The following is a 14,024-nucleotide window of genomic DNA, read 5'->3' as shown; positions in this document are numbered from 1 at the left end:
AGCCTTGAAACTTCGTTATTTATTTATGCTGCTACTGATGCCTGATGTTTATCCGCCCAACATGTAGAGAATAGATAATAGACTAAAGCCATGATTTTAAAATTCATTAGCGTTTCTAAGAGAGGCTTCTCACAACACTAAATGCCAAGCTTTTGTCTTGGTGCCTGTTCAAGATCTCTGATGGCTGATCTTTACAAAATAACTATTTGAGGCAAAATTTGACATGACAAGTCTTAAAACATGGCATAAAACCACTTCTAAAATTATTGTAAGCGTGCAGATTTTTCTCCCGTTTTTCAGTGCAAAAGAAAAACAATTTCAAGCCCCCAATAAAACACTTTTAATTTGAAACTGTAAGTACTAGAAATCAACATTCTGACAAAACGAAGATGCAAAATGAGATATGAAGCTTCATAGCCCACCTTTCTTCTTGACTGGCATTCTTCTTCCTACTTCTGAATCTGGTTGCAAGCACTTATTAACAGGTATTAACGATGTAACACTGGAACACTTTGCGAGGTCAGGAACTGGCTATCTATTGCAAAACACTGTTACAGTTCACTTAGGAAGTGCAGCTTCAATCTTCATTTCTATCAATACTTGCTGTTTTCTTGTATTGGTCTTCCGATGCTTCCCATAAATAATAAAAAAGGGGAAAAAAGAAGCTTTTTGATTTTTTTTTTTGAGATGTTTTCAACTTCTTTAAAATATATTTGAATCTATAAAAATACAAGAGAAAATGTTCCTCGGCAATATAAAACCTTATTATAACTCCTCTTCTGGCAGCTAAGTTTGAAAATTAAAAGATTTTATGTAATACAATTAAGGCACAGTCCATCTCTAGGCAGCTGTCTCAATACTCCACCTGTACATGCTGAAAAACATATTATTTGCAGGACAAAAACGCCCAAATAATCCAAATAAGGAGGAAGACAAAAACAATCCAAAGTGACTCTTTAACTTCTCTCACTTCTTGAATGGATTTTGCTAGTTATGTATGAGGTGACTACACAGCAGACAGGAAAGGTCCCTTTCTCCTCACCAGACAACAGCCTTCAAACATCACCCTCTTACCCAACAGAAGTCACTGGCCAGTCACTTTCATTTTTATTATCTGCAAGCCACCCAGCCTTACGGTCTTTAATGTCCCTCTGATCCTCCCATGTATTAAAAGAGAGGATTGGAAACGAGGAAAGCAATCCCTTGACCTGGAATTATTAAAGTGACAGCGCTGCTGCTCACTGGGCACTTTGGCAAAGCAGATTTGCTTTCTGCTGGAATCATTTACTTCGTGCCATTTCTTCCCTCGCACAGCAGCCACCTCGTGAAAGAGGGATGAGGAGAGTGAGGGGACGAGCCTCACAAAACGTTCATTTTTTTCAGAGATAATGCGGTGTTAGGGAAATTAAAAAAAATGCCATGAGATCGGTCCAGAGTTTCCCGCTCAGAGGCGCAGCTGGTTGGCTTCAATACGAGCCTCTCTCAGTCTCTCTCCCCCTTTTTCTGGAAATTAAAAAAAAAAAAAAAAAAAAAGAGAGAAACAGAAACGGGATGGATTTTTTGGATTTTCTTCGTGAAGAAAAAGTATGAAAAAGGCGGACAAGCTCCACAGGCTTCCCCTCCCCGCACAGGACAGGGCTCTGCTTTGCATCGTCTTCCTCAGGAGATGGGAACTGGTGTTTGGGCGGGGGGGGGCGGCTCTGGTTTCGCTCTCCCCCGTTCACAGTTGGGTTGTGTCGGGTCTGTCCCCTCCCCCCCTCGCTTCTCCCGCCCCGAAAGGGACCGGTTGTTGGTTGTTGCTTCCCGAGGCCGGGTCGGTGCGGGACGGGGTGAGGGGAACTGGGTGAGGAGGGGGGGCGGACGGTTCCCCCCGGTTGCTGAGGAGCCGAGGGGCTGAGGGAGGGGGTGGAGGCGGGGCGAAGGGAGACACGACCGGGGCGAGGGGGGCGGGATGGGGAGCATGAAGGAGCTGGGTGAGAGGGAAGGGGCTGATGCGGGCGCTGAGGGAGGGAAGCGGGAAGGGGCGCGGGGCTGAGGGGAGGGGGTCAGCGGGTTACCCCGAGGACTGGGCCTCCCCCCATCGAAGGCTCCTCGCTCCGCTAGGGGGAGTCCCCGCGTCCCGGCCGCCGGCTGCAGGGTCCCCGCTCAGCCCCGTCTCCATGGAGGAGCCGCCGCTGCCGCCATCCGCCGCCCTTAGCAACGAGCGCCGGGCCGGGCGCTGACCTCCCGCCCCGCCGGCCCACAGCCAATCGGGAGCCGCCATGCTGGGCCAGAGGGGGGAGCCCAATCAAAGGTGTCCTTTGAACGCTCTGGGTCATGTGGGCGGGTAAGATGGCGGCGCCCACAAGGGGGGCGTGAGGCGGGAGGAGCCATGTTGTAGGCGGCGGGAGCAGGTCGGTAAGGGCGGGAGCGGCGGCGGTGCCGGGACAGCTCAAGGTCGGGCAGGTCACAGACCGGCCCTGGCGGGAAGGCCGTGAGGGCGAACGCGGTACGGGGACGGCGCTGAGCGGGTTAACGGTCGTCGGTAACGGTCGCTAACGGCTGTCGGTGGGGGTTAAAACCCGGAGGCTGGGGGAGGGGAGTCCCGTGACGTCATGTCCATCCGGTTGACGTAAAGAACAGGTTTGGGGACCTTTCTCCCGGGCAGGGTGGAAGCCAAAGGACTCAAGGCTGTAGCAGGCCCCGCCGATCCCGGATTGTGAAAGAAACCTCAGGTAAGTATGAATAGCAAAGTAAATCTGGGACACTTTCATCTGGGAAAAAATGTGGAGAAAAAAGCATTTGAATCACTAATTACAAGGTTTAATAGGTGCCCACAGAGCTGCTGACTCCCCTCAGCACAACAGAGGGAGAAGAGATGAAGAAAAGGTCGTGGGTTGACATAAGGACAGAGAGATTGTTCACCAGTTGTCATTACAGGCAAAACAGACTAGATTTTAGGGAAAATAGAATCCCAGAATGTCAGGGATTGGAAGGGACCTCAAAAGCTCATCCAGTCCAATCCCCCTGCTGGAGCAGGAACACCCAGCTGAGGTTCCACAGGAAGGTGTCCAGGCGGGTTTGAATGTCTGCAGAGAAGGAGACTCCACAACCTCCCTGGGCAGCCTGGGCCAGGCTCTGTCACCCTCACTGAGAAGAAGTTTCTTCTCAAATTTAAGTGGAACCTCTTGTGTTCCAGTTTGAACCCATTACTACTTGTCGTACCATTGGTTGTCTCCAAGAAGAGCCTGGCTTCATCCTCCTGACACTCACCCTTTATATATTTGTAAACATTAATGAGGTCACCCCTCAGTCTCCTCCAAGCTCCAGAGCCCCAGCTCCCTCAGCCTTTCCTCACACGGGAGATGCTCCACTCCCTTCAGCATCTTTGTTGCCCTGCGCTGGACTCTCTCCAGCAGTTCCCTGTCCTTCTGGAACTGAGGGGCCCAGAACTGGACACAATATTCCAGGTGTGGTCTCTCTCTTTAGTTTATTGCCAGTTAAACAGAAGAGGATAATGAGAAACAAGAACAAATCTTAAAAGACCTTCCCCCCCATCTTTTCAGGCTCAACTTCGCTCCTGATTTTTCTTCCTCTTCCCACCGAGCAGTGCAGGTAGGTGGGGAATGGGGGTTGTGGTCAGTTCATCAAACATCTCTGCTGCTCATCACACTCTGCCCCTGCTCCAGTGTGGGGTCCCTCCCAAGAGAGACAGTTCTTCATGAACTGTTCCAGCATTGATCTCTTCCACAGGGTGCAGTCCTTCAGGAACAGACTGCTCCAGCCTGGGTCCCCCACAGAGTCACGAGTCCTGCCAGCAAACCTGCTCCAGCATAGGCTTCCTACAGGGTCACAGTCTTCTTTGGCCATCCCCCTGCTCCAGCATGGGGTCCTCTCTGGGCTGCAGGTGGAGATCTGCTCCACCATGGACCTCCATGGGCTGCAGGGAACAGCCAGGCTCACCATGTTCTGCACCACGGGCTGCCAGGAGCACCTCCTGCCCTCCTTCTGCACTGACTGCAGAGTTGTTTCTCTCACATATTCTCAGTCCTCTCTCTCAGCTGCTGTTCTGCAGCAGTTTTTAACCCTTCTCAAATATTTTATCAGAGCGGTGCAACCAGTGTCACCGATGGGCTCAACGTGGGTCGATCTTGGAGCTGGTGGCATTGGCTCTGTCGGACATGGGGGCAGCTTCTGGCATCTGCTCACAAATGCCACCCTTGTATGCCCCCCCACTACCAAAACCTTGCCGCGTAAACAGCTGTACACTTTGACTTCAATATGTCCCTGGCTAAGAGTACCAATAAAGAGTGTCCTTAGCTGTGGAATATAAAAGCAGAGGAGATATCTTCGTGATTTCCTTAAATCTTTACAAACTCTGGATTTTTTTTTCTTTATGGTTCTATTTGATGGTTAATTCAATTTAAACCTGGAGTATTGCCAAAAGCGGTTGTCCTGTTAGTGTCTTCCCTTGTGCTGCTGGCGTTAGGGCTCGTTGTGTTAGAAGGTGATCTGGCTGGAAGAAACAAGTACAGTGCCTGTTGTTCCTCTGAGCAGTTTTCACCTTTGTGTTTCCTGAACCAAGCTGCTGTGTGGCCCCAGGGCTGCAGGTGCTTGGGCAGGAGTATCTGGAGAATTAGATGGTCCATTTTCATCACAGCAAGTACTTACGTTGCCTCAGAGCAACTGCCAAACCACAGCTGCAACATCACTGAAGAAAGCAGTTTGGTAGAGTTTGTGTAGTCATAAATATCATAGATTCCTGTAGCTGGATTGTGCCCTTTGCATCTGAAAAGTCTGCCATGAAAAATAGGAAATGCATTTGTGATTGCGTGGTGCCAAAAAAAGTCTGAATGTTTATTTGATACGTGCCGGGGCTGTGTAACTTTGATTGCATTTGTTTGTTTGTTCCGTGTGATCCAGGACTTCAAGATGACAGGAAGAGAATTTCTTGAAGTAGATACTCCGCAGCAAAGACTATTTTTGGAAAGATTTAAGCGGATGGAAATCATACAAAAGATATTCAATGAGCTTCCTAAAGCAGATCAGTAAGTGCTGGTAAAATAAATGAAGATAAGTGCATCAAACATTTCAAGTCTTTTGGAGGCTTTTCTTTTCCCTTACTCTTGAATTGCAAATCTTCCTTACAGTTATAAAAATATATAATTGTGAAGATGCATTTTCCTGTCCAGAGCAGAAAACTTGTTTTTTTGTTTTTTAAATATGGTTAGTTCACTGTTATCTCTGGTCCTGCTCGCCTGGTTTCTGGCACATGTTCCCCAGTGCTTAAGGTCCTGGGATGGCTGATCAGCCCACACTGGCTCTGAGCGTTCATACAGCCCTGTGCTAGAGCTGATAGATCTTCCAGGAAACTGAAATGTTGGAGAGCATAAGGCAGATACTCTTGTGATGCTGCAGGAGTCATCTTGTGTCCCACAGGGCTGGCCTGGGGCCAGAACTGAGCGAGCATCAACCTGCCAGTTCCTCCATTTTGTTGTGCACTGCTCTCCCTTTCAGGAAGGCGAGGCTGAGGTGTCCAGGTGGCGGTGGACGAGTCAGCCAGAGTCATGCAGGCTCATCAGCAGGGTTCTGTGCAGCACAGAAACAGCTAAATGCCTTCTGGGCCTCGCAAACAGCCTTATTGTGTTTTGTGATATTGCATTTCACTGCAAAACCTCACTGACCCTGAGCTGGTTCTGTAAGGTTGAGGTTTTATCCCTCCCGTTAAGAGTCAGAGCTTTGTGTAGGATCTGCCATCCTCACATTGACCTTACAACACTTCCCCTTCCCCAGAAATGCTGAGGAGCTCACGGGGAGGCAGATTCCTCAGTGGTGAGGTGGCAACATCTTTGTACCTGGGGACTGCTGGGCTTTGGAAAGAAATAGGTGCTGGGGTGTGTGGCTTTATTTTAAACTGCCCTGGCAGGAGTTTAAGTTTGTATATCCAGAGGGGAGATTGCTGGTGGATGGAAGGGAAGAGGAACCATCCTGCAGTCAGGCTGAGAGTTGCTCACCAAAGTTCTTGGTTTTAAAACTAGGGAGTTAGTATTAAAAGAAAAAATACCACCCAGTCATTCCATCCTCCCTTTCTTTCCTGCAGTGTAGCAGTTCTGTATGTCAGTAACTGAGTAGATTCCGCTGGTGCTGGGTACGTTCGTGTGCTCTAGTTTGGATTCTCAGATATGCTACTCAATTAGTCGCGGTCCTCTACGCATATGTATACGCACACGTGCGATTCACTGCCTGTGATTTTAAAAATACCAGTGGAATGAAATGGGTGGTTTGCAGAATCTGTACTCAGGGGACATCTCTGAGAGTGACAGCCAGTATCGGGAGAATGGTGATTTGAAAAGCAAAAAAGCCCTTTTATTTTTAAAATCCCAAGAAAAGAAACATGGCTCCTAAAAAAGGGCAAGAGAGATCTGACCAGACAAGTTCTTTTGCTATGCAGTATCAGAATGGTATTGTTGGTAGCCTGTTTTCATATTTGAAAATCTGCTATGAACCAAGAATGAAAGTATTTCCTGTTGAAAATGAGAAATAGTTGGTGTCACTGATATCAGGTGGTTTTGATGGTTTAGATTTTGCAGAATTAGCACCTACATCTCTGAAGTCTCTTTTTTAAATGGTTTATCAGTGCTTAATGTTACTCTAAGCATTAAAATGTGGAAGAGTTTTAAACAGGTGGATTTTTTAAAAAATCATGTATTTTAACTGGTAAATGGCTTAGCCATTTGACAAGTTTGCAAATAAATATGACATTTGGCCTAGCGTAAATTTTGTGACCGACCGGTTAAGCATTTTATTTTCTTTGGGGTGTTTGTGGTAAATCCAACTTACGATGCATTTTAAAAATACACTTTTCATATAGTAATATTGGCACAGCCTCAGAATTGGAGTGCCTTCCAGTTCATGGCTTTGCCTGGCAATAGTTATCATTCTGAGAAATTTAGATTTGTGAAAAACTGAAGCAAAGAGTTGTTTCCACTAACCATTTATGGCAGGTATAACACTGCAGGTAATGCACAACTTCCTTGTCTGAGGCAATTGAAATCAACCATAAGCTGTTTATCAGGCTTGTAAAACTGGCACGGTGTTTGAAACCCTCTCTTGCGTTACCTGCTGTGATGGAACAGACTCAAGTGGAAGCTGTTTGTCGAGATATTAAATGCTGACCGTCTCTGACCAGGCTTCATTTTGTTCTGCCTTCACCATGTGACAGATTGCAACGGGAGTAGTTGCTCTAAACACAGTGTTAAAAACATGGTAGAGAACAGAATCCAGTCCGTTATCAAGGGAAGAAGAGAAGCTCCAGTTCTGTAAACCAGTATTTAACCTTTAACTGGTATGACCTCCCAGCAAGGTAGGACCTTAAATTCCCGTGTTCCATGCATGTGAGGAAGGCTGCAGGATTGCTGCAAATGCTCTGCCAGCACAGAATCTCAGAATGTCAGGGATTGGAAGGGACCTCAAAAGCTCATCCAGTCCAATCCCCCTGCTGGAGCAGGAACACCCAGATGAGGTTACACAGGAAGGTGTCCAGGCGGGTTTGAATGTCTCCAGAGTAGGAGACTCCACAACCTCCCTGGGCAGCCTGGTCCAGGCTCTGTCACCCTCACTGAGAAGAAGTTTCTTCTCAAATTTAAGTGGAACCTCTTGTGTTCCAGTTTGAACCCATTACCCCTTGTCCTATCATTGGTTGTCACGAAGAAGAGCCTGGCTCCATTCTCCTGACACTCACCCTTTATATATCTGCAAACATTAATAAGGTCACCCCTCAGTCTGCTCCTAGCTCCAGAGCCCCAGCTTCCTCAGCCTTTCCTCATAAGGGAGATGCTCCACTCCCTTCATCATCTTTGTAGCTCTGCGCTGGACTCTCTCCAGCAGTTCCCTGTCCTTCTGGAACTGAGGGGCCCAGAACTGGACACAATATTCCAGGTGTGGTCTCACTAGGGCAGAGTAGAGGGGAAGGAGGACCTCTCTCGATCTACTGACCACCCCCATTGTAATACACCCGAGGATGCCATTGGCCTTCCTGGCCACAAGGGCCCAGTGCTGGCTCATGGTCATCCTGCTGTTCACCAGGACCCCCAGCTCCCTTTCCCCTACACTGCTCTCTAATAGGTCATTCCCCAGCTTATACTGGAACCTGGGGTTGTTCCTGCCCAGATGCAAGACTCTACACTTGCTAGAAACAAGGATGATTACAGGATTATATATGTACATTTCTAAAGTTTCATTTAAAGTTTCATTCTCCTTAGAAACTTGCTAATTAGGAGAGCAGATTTCATGAAGTTTCCATTAGCCATAATTAAAACAAAACTGTAGAAAAAGCTGCTTAGCCTTTCTGTCACTTCATTCTTGAGGTGTGTGTAAACTCGGACATAGAGAAAGGACGCCGTACTGGTTGCTTTTGAAAGTAGTTACTCTCCATTTTGCACCAACAAGAGATTTACACCTCTGACCTCTTACTGTAGGATATTCAGAAGTGAATTGTAGCGCTGAGTAAACCATTTTTTTTTACAGTTCTCAATTGCTGAAGCGACTTTCCTTCTTTCACAGGAACCTCTGTAACCATGGATCATACTTCCTTGCGGCAAACTCAAGCTTATGTGGCTTAGCAGGAAATAACTTCTTCAGGAACATCCTCCACGTCAGACGAGCTGCCTTCATCTCTGCTTTGCCAATGGCTGTTATTCCGTTTCTTTCAACAGCAGCGGTTTATGAAGTTTTTGTGCGTGAACCTTTATTTTCAGGTAAAAACCTCATTATTCCTTGTCTTTTTCTAAAACGGTTTTGCTTTTGCACACAATGTAACACTAGAGGAGCTTTTCCTCTCTGCTGAACAGCCACTTTGAATTGCTGTGGTGGTGAAAAACATCACTTTGTAAAGCAGGGTTTGAAAAACGGGTTATGTAACACAAGGAGCAGCAGTGAGTCCTTGGAGTGGGAAAGGAGATATGTATGTGTATTTATGTTTATTAAAAAATTCTGCTACGCATCACTGATTTTTAGGATTTTTCACGTGGTCATGTAAAAGTGACTGCAACAAAGCAGTTGGGTTTCCCCCATCTGTATGATTTCACTTGAAGGTCAACTTTGAAGTGATAAATTCTTGAACTATGTGACTATTGACAGTGAACTATCGCTTGTCACGCAGGTGAGCTAAGCTGCGAGGTCTGCACTGTGGTCAGAGGAGGGTTGATAGGGGCTGCTGTGGGTGGGCTCTACCCGGTGTTCCTGGCTCTCCCCATGAACGCAAGCCTGGCAGCCAGGTACGTCTCGTCAACTTGCAATGAGTGAAGTGTATTTGTTTGTCAAAAGGATTTGTTGGTCAAATCGTCAGTTCTCAGTTTAAATTCTGTGGATTTATAGTCGCTGCACACCAGTGTAGGGGAAAGGGACCTGGGGCTCCTGGTGGACAGCAGGATGACCATGAGCCAGCACTGTGCCCTTGTGGCCAGGAAGGCCAATGGTACCTGGGGTGGATTAGAAGAGGGGTGGTCAGTAGGTCAGAGAGGTTCTCCTGCCCCTCTGCTCTGCCCTGGTGAGACCACATCTGGAATATTGTTCAGTTCTGGGCCCCTCAGTTCCAGAAGGACAGGGAACTGCTGGAGAGACTCCAGCGCAGGGCAACAAAGATGATGGAGTGGAGCATCTCCCGTGTGAGGAAAGGCTGAGGGAGCTGGGGCTCTTGAGCCTGGAGGAGACTGGGGGGTGACCTTAATAATATTTACAAATATATAAAGGGTGAGTGTCAGGAGGATGAAGCCAGGTTCTTCTCGGTGACAACCAATGATAGGACAAGGGGTAATGGGTTCAAACTGGAACACGAAAGGTTCCACTTAAATTTGAGAAGAAACTTCTCAGTAAGGGTGTCAGAACACTGGACCAGGCTGCCCAGGGGGTTGTGGAGTCTCCTATTCTGGAGACATTCAAACCCACCTGGACACCTTCCTGTGTAACCTCATCTGGGTGTTCCTGCTCCAGCAGGGGCATTGGACTGGATGAGCTTTTGAGGTCCCTTCCAATCCCTGACATTCTGTGATTCTGTGATCTTATTGTAGGCTTTTAGTACATGGAAGGGGATTTGCGTTAAGGTCCTGTAATTACAAGGCACAGTTAGTAAGAGCTACACGAAGCCTCCAAAGTGCAACAACATCTGCAAACTGATACACTGTAAAGCACTTGGGTGTAACTGGAACCTGAGAAGCCACCCGTGATCACAGAATCACAGAACAGTTTGGGTTGGAAAGGACCTTCACAGCTCATCCAGTGCCACCCTTGCCATGAGCAGGGACATCTTCACCCAGATCACGTTGCTCAGAGCCCCATCCAGCCTGGCCTGGGATGTCTCCAGGGATGGGGCATCCACCACCTCTCTGGCCAACCTGGGACAGGCTCTCACCACCCTCAGGGTCAAAATTCCTTCCTCATGTCCGGCGTGAATCCCCCCTCCTTTAGTTTAAAATCATTACCCCTTGTCCTGTCCCAACAGGCCGTGCTAAAACATCTGTTCCCATCTTTCTTACCAACCCCTTTTAAGCACTGAAAGGCCACAATAAGCTCTCCCTGGAGCTTCTCTTCTCCAGGCTGAACAGCCCCAACTCTCTCAGCCTGTCCTCCCAGCAGAGCTGTTCCAACCCTCTGATCACTTTTGTGGCCTCCTGGGTACACCAGATGGTGGCTGCTGCCGTGCCAAGTGGTACCGACTGCTGCTTAGTCCTGTTTGGCTGTTCAGTCAAGAGACGTGACCGACCCAGGGCAGAGCCCAGCAGCCCAACTCCCTGGGAGGTGTAATTCTGTGGATTGGGTCAGAGCAGTGAGGGGATGGTGAGACATCAGTACTGTGGTCAGGATGGTTTATGGCATTTATCCAGAAAGCTCAGTCCCACCAGGTGAATTTACCTTGGAAGGAGAGAATTAATAGCTACCTAAATATTTGCAATGACTTTGTTGTTAATTATTGGTGCTTAAATTGGATGGAAAAAAGAAGTTTCTACCACTGTTTATGTCGTTTAGGTATTCGTCATCTCCCTTGCCAGGGAGAGAAAATCTATTTCGCTTCTGGCTCACAGTTGCTCGGCCTGTCTTTAGAAAGATGAGTTGGGCTGTACTTGTACAGGCTCTAACCGGAATATATCTTGCCACTAAACATCATGGAATATACATCAAAATACTGGAGCAGATGAACACTAGGAGGGATCCTGAAGAGTTAGAAGCATGAAGTTAAGCCATTTTGGATAAGTAACCATAATAAACAAAGAAAGATGTTGTTGCTTGCAGTCATTTTTAATAGAAAAACAAAAGCTAAAGACTCTGCATTGTCATTCTTCTCAGTTCTGAACTTAAATGCAAGTGAAGTGTTTCATTTTGTCCAGTTTAGAGTATACACACGAATAGCAGCTTTGTAAGGACAGGTGATTTCTTTGGAAATGAGAGGAAGAAAAAGCATTTATATTGCATGCTTAGTGTTTGGCTCTAAGGTGATGCTACATCTTTTGGGAGCTGTATAAATGAGTATAAATGAAAAAGGGTCTTTGCTTCATAATGCAAATCACAGTGATTAAAAAAAAAGGGGGGGCGAGGGCTCAAGGCAAGGTTTTTCTAGAGATTTGTCAAAATCTGAGTATTTTTCTCCCTGAACTTTCCTCTATTCTGCTAGCACAGAAGTTCTGGCATGAGATGACCCCATTCAGGCTCTTCCAAAGGTCACTCTGTGCATTGGAGAGAAGGCTGTTATCACAGTATTTTCACTAAGATTTTAGTAAGTTGCAAAGACCAATATTTGTTTCTATCATAACTGATGAAGACACAAAGTGCAAATAGGTATTTTAAGTATTCAGCATTGGTTATGTCAAAGGTCAGCTATAGACTCCTCAGGCAAGAAAGGTGGTGTCTTCATAAAAAAGGGAACTTTTCAGTTGTACACTGTCTAATTCTCCTTAAATAACTAGGAGGAAAACAAAAAAAAAAGTTTTCAAAAGTAAGTTAAAGACTGAAACTGCTTCAAAATTCTGCAGGACACCAAGATGCTGTCAGTAAATTCTAGCACGCTGGCACATGAAGCAGTGCCCTCACGGAAATGTGGAAACGCTCCTTCCGTTCCCCATTTCCTAGGCTGGGCACAATGCACCTTGTACAGCTCAACAAGTGAAAGGGTGAGGTTTTACAAGTTGTTGGCCTCCTACCAGCTGTACCAAACTGCTCACAAATGCTGCCTCCCTGTTGGAAAATCTGAGTTAGAACAGGTTTCAGTTGCATCCTTCACCGTTTTAGTGAAAACCAGCCAGTCGCAGATTACGCATCACAATTTTTGTTGCATTTTTTTTGAAGAATGGCATGTGTCTAATGTACAACCTCAACTGATGGACTTCTGACTGCTCCAGGTTTGAACTACTGCCAAAAGAATACCAAGGGACCAGCTGTAGACAAGAATCAAAAAAGCACTAATTGTATCATCTATATGTATCACTTTTTATGCTGAATCTCAACATTACAATGTATTCCACAGCCCCCAGCAAATGACACCCTCATCTCCCTGTGCCCGCCCCACTCCTGCTCCTGGCATCCTCCTGCTAATGAACAAAGGCAGAATTATTTCTCTAAATCTGCATATCCCATTAGACTGAGTGAAAAAATGTAGAATCAGCTACTCGTCAACATACAATTTTAGACATTCTTTAAACACAGAGCCCATCTGAACCCTCATACCTAATATATCCCTGAGACATCTACAGCTTAATAGCAAACACAACACTATCAACAATATTGTTGATTCTAACAGAAAATCTCTTAACTACAAGCTCTAGAGAAGATCATTTAAAAAAAAAAAATCAGTAAATTTACAAAAGGCTTTGTGATTTCCAAAAGATCTCTGGGTTTCACAGGGAAAACTGATTGCAGTTTTGATAAGTGACATAAGAAATCTGTTAATCTGGGAGTACCAAGAGGTGCCAAGTGTTGGAAGATGGTTCCCTACATTTCCTTTGAGATCCTCTCTCCAGGCATCTAGAGATGCAGAAACACCAATTTGTTTTTCCCTCCCTGGTGCTGCTCCACTATTCAGAAGAAAGAGAAAGACTTTAATTTACAGGGTACTAAGAGTCACAGCACTGGAGTTGAACTGTAAAGGACTAACAGAGAACCGTGCGTGAAATTGTTTCTTATTTAAATGCTAAATATTCTTCAAGTGGCTGTCAGGTGGAGAAATACTATTAAATGAAGGTAGCGCAGCCATGCAGTTTAACCCTGACGGCACTTGGTTCTGTGGTACATACAGTTCAACAAACCAAATTTAAATGCTGAGCTGTATTTTCTACAACTGGAGGACAAAAAGGCAGAGCACACGAGCATGTTTTTACACTTTTAAGCAATGTTGCAGACTGCTTTCACTGGAATGCCTGGGTGCTAGAAAGCCAGCATGCTATTTCAACTGGTCTCTACAGATAAAACATTTAAGATTAACAGAAATCAAAGGCTACTGCTCATGGCTCACTGGAGTTTTAAATAGGTCCTGTCCTTGCGGCATCCACAAACCTTTTGTTACACTCACTCCAGTGTTGAGCGTGGAAGTAACAATCTGATGAAAGATTATGGTTTAACAGCACATTATTAACCAGCCATCAAACCTCAGAAACTAAAAATGGGACAGAAAGGAGGAAGATGCCAGTAGACCACAGAAGCATTTATCTAAGTATTCTACGCCTCCATGGATTATTGATCAAAGACATCCACATCAATAAAATATTAAGAAAGAAAAACAACTGTAAAATACAAGGAGTGGTGATTCTGAGAGTACAACTCTATCTTCAGTTCAAGGAATAACACCTTTGTTTTGTCCTCATCACAAAATTAACTTGAAAGACAGCTAGTAAGAACATTTCTCCTGCATACCCTGATCCATTTTATCTTGTTTTCCAACAGATGAAACCCCCCCCAGACAGCAGCAACAGCATTTTCCCCTTTCTGTTTTCCCATTTACTGTAATGAACCACTCAATTAAAGCAAGAAGAAAAAGATGAAAAAAAGTTTGAGCCCATAAA

The 14,024-nt window shown here is 45.9% G+C and overlaps 2 protein-coding genes across 23 annotated transcripts in view; one reads left to right on the top strand and one right to left on the bottom strand.

Moving 5' to 3' along the window:
- Positions 1-2,203, bottom strand: part of DLG2 (discs large MAGUK scaffold protein 2) — a 1,047,967-nt gene extending 1,045,764 nt beyond the window's left edge. For 5 of the 11 annotated variants that reach the window (XM_071798683.1, XM_071798777.1, XM_071799041.1 and 2 more), the window contains exons 1-2: positions 2,058-2,203; positions 423-1,503 (exon numbers count right to left, since the gene is read on the bottom strand). In XM_071798683.1, coding sequence (XP_071654784.1) covers positions 423-441 — 19 coding nt within the window. In that variant the 5' untranslated portion in view covers positions 442-1,503; positions 2,058-2,203. The remainder of the gene's footprint in view (positions 1-422; positions 1,504-2,057) is intronic. The other 6 variants (XM_071798817.1, XM_071798913.1, XM_071799073.1 and 3 more) reach the window with 2 other exon arrangements.
- LOC136099022 (transmembrane protein 126A) lies at positions 1,789-11,254 on the top strand. Of its 12 annotated transcripts, none has more exons than XM_071800751.1 (7): positions 1,789-1,813; positions 2,648-2,714; positions 3,546-3,594; positions 4,903-5,027; positions 8,542-8,735; positions 9,140-9,254; positions 11,002-11,254. In XM_071800751.1, the coding sequence occupies exons 4-7, from the start codon at positions 4,912-4,914 to the stop codon at positions 11,204-11,206; spliced, it is 630 nt and encodes a 209-aa protein (XP_071656852.1). In that variant the 5' UTR covers positions 1,789-1,813; positions 2,648-2,714; positions 3,546-3,594; positions 4,903-4,911; the 3' UTR covers positions 11,207-11,254. The 12 variants fall into 12 exon arrangements, with proteins under 12 accessions (XP_071656852.1, XP_071656806.1, XP_071656767.1 ...); XM_071800705.1 differs by having other exon boundaries at positions 1,812-1,829; XM_071800666.1 differs by lacking the exon at positions 1,789-1,813 and adding an exon at positions 1,955-1,973.
- Positions 11,255-14,024: the final 2,770 nt, after the last annotated feature.

This window comes from Patagioenas fasciata, chromosome 1 (genome assembly GCF_037038585.1).
Source record: "Patagioenas fasciata isolate bPatFas1 chromosome 1, bPatFas1.hap1, whole genome shotgun sequence".
Classification (NCBI taxonomy): Eukaryota; Metazoa; Chordata; class Aves; order Columbiformes; family Columbidae; genus Patagioenas; species Patagioenas fasciata.
Note: the sequence above shows the minus strand (reverse complement) of the source record. Positions and strands in the feature narration are given on the sequence as shown.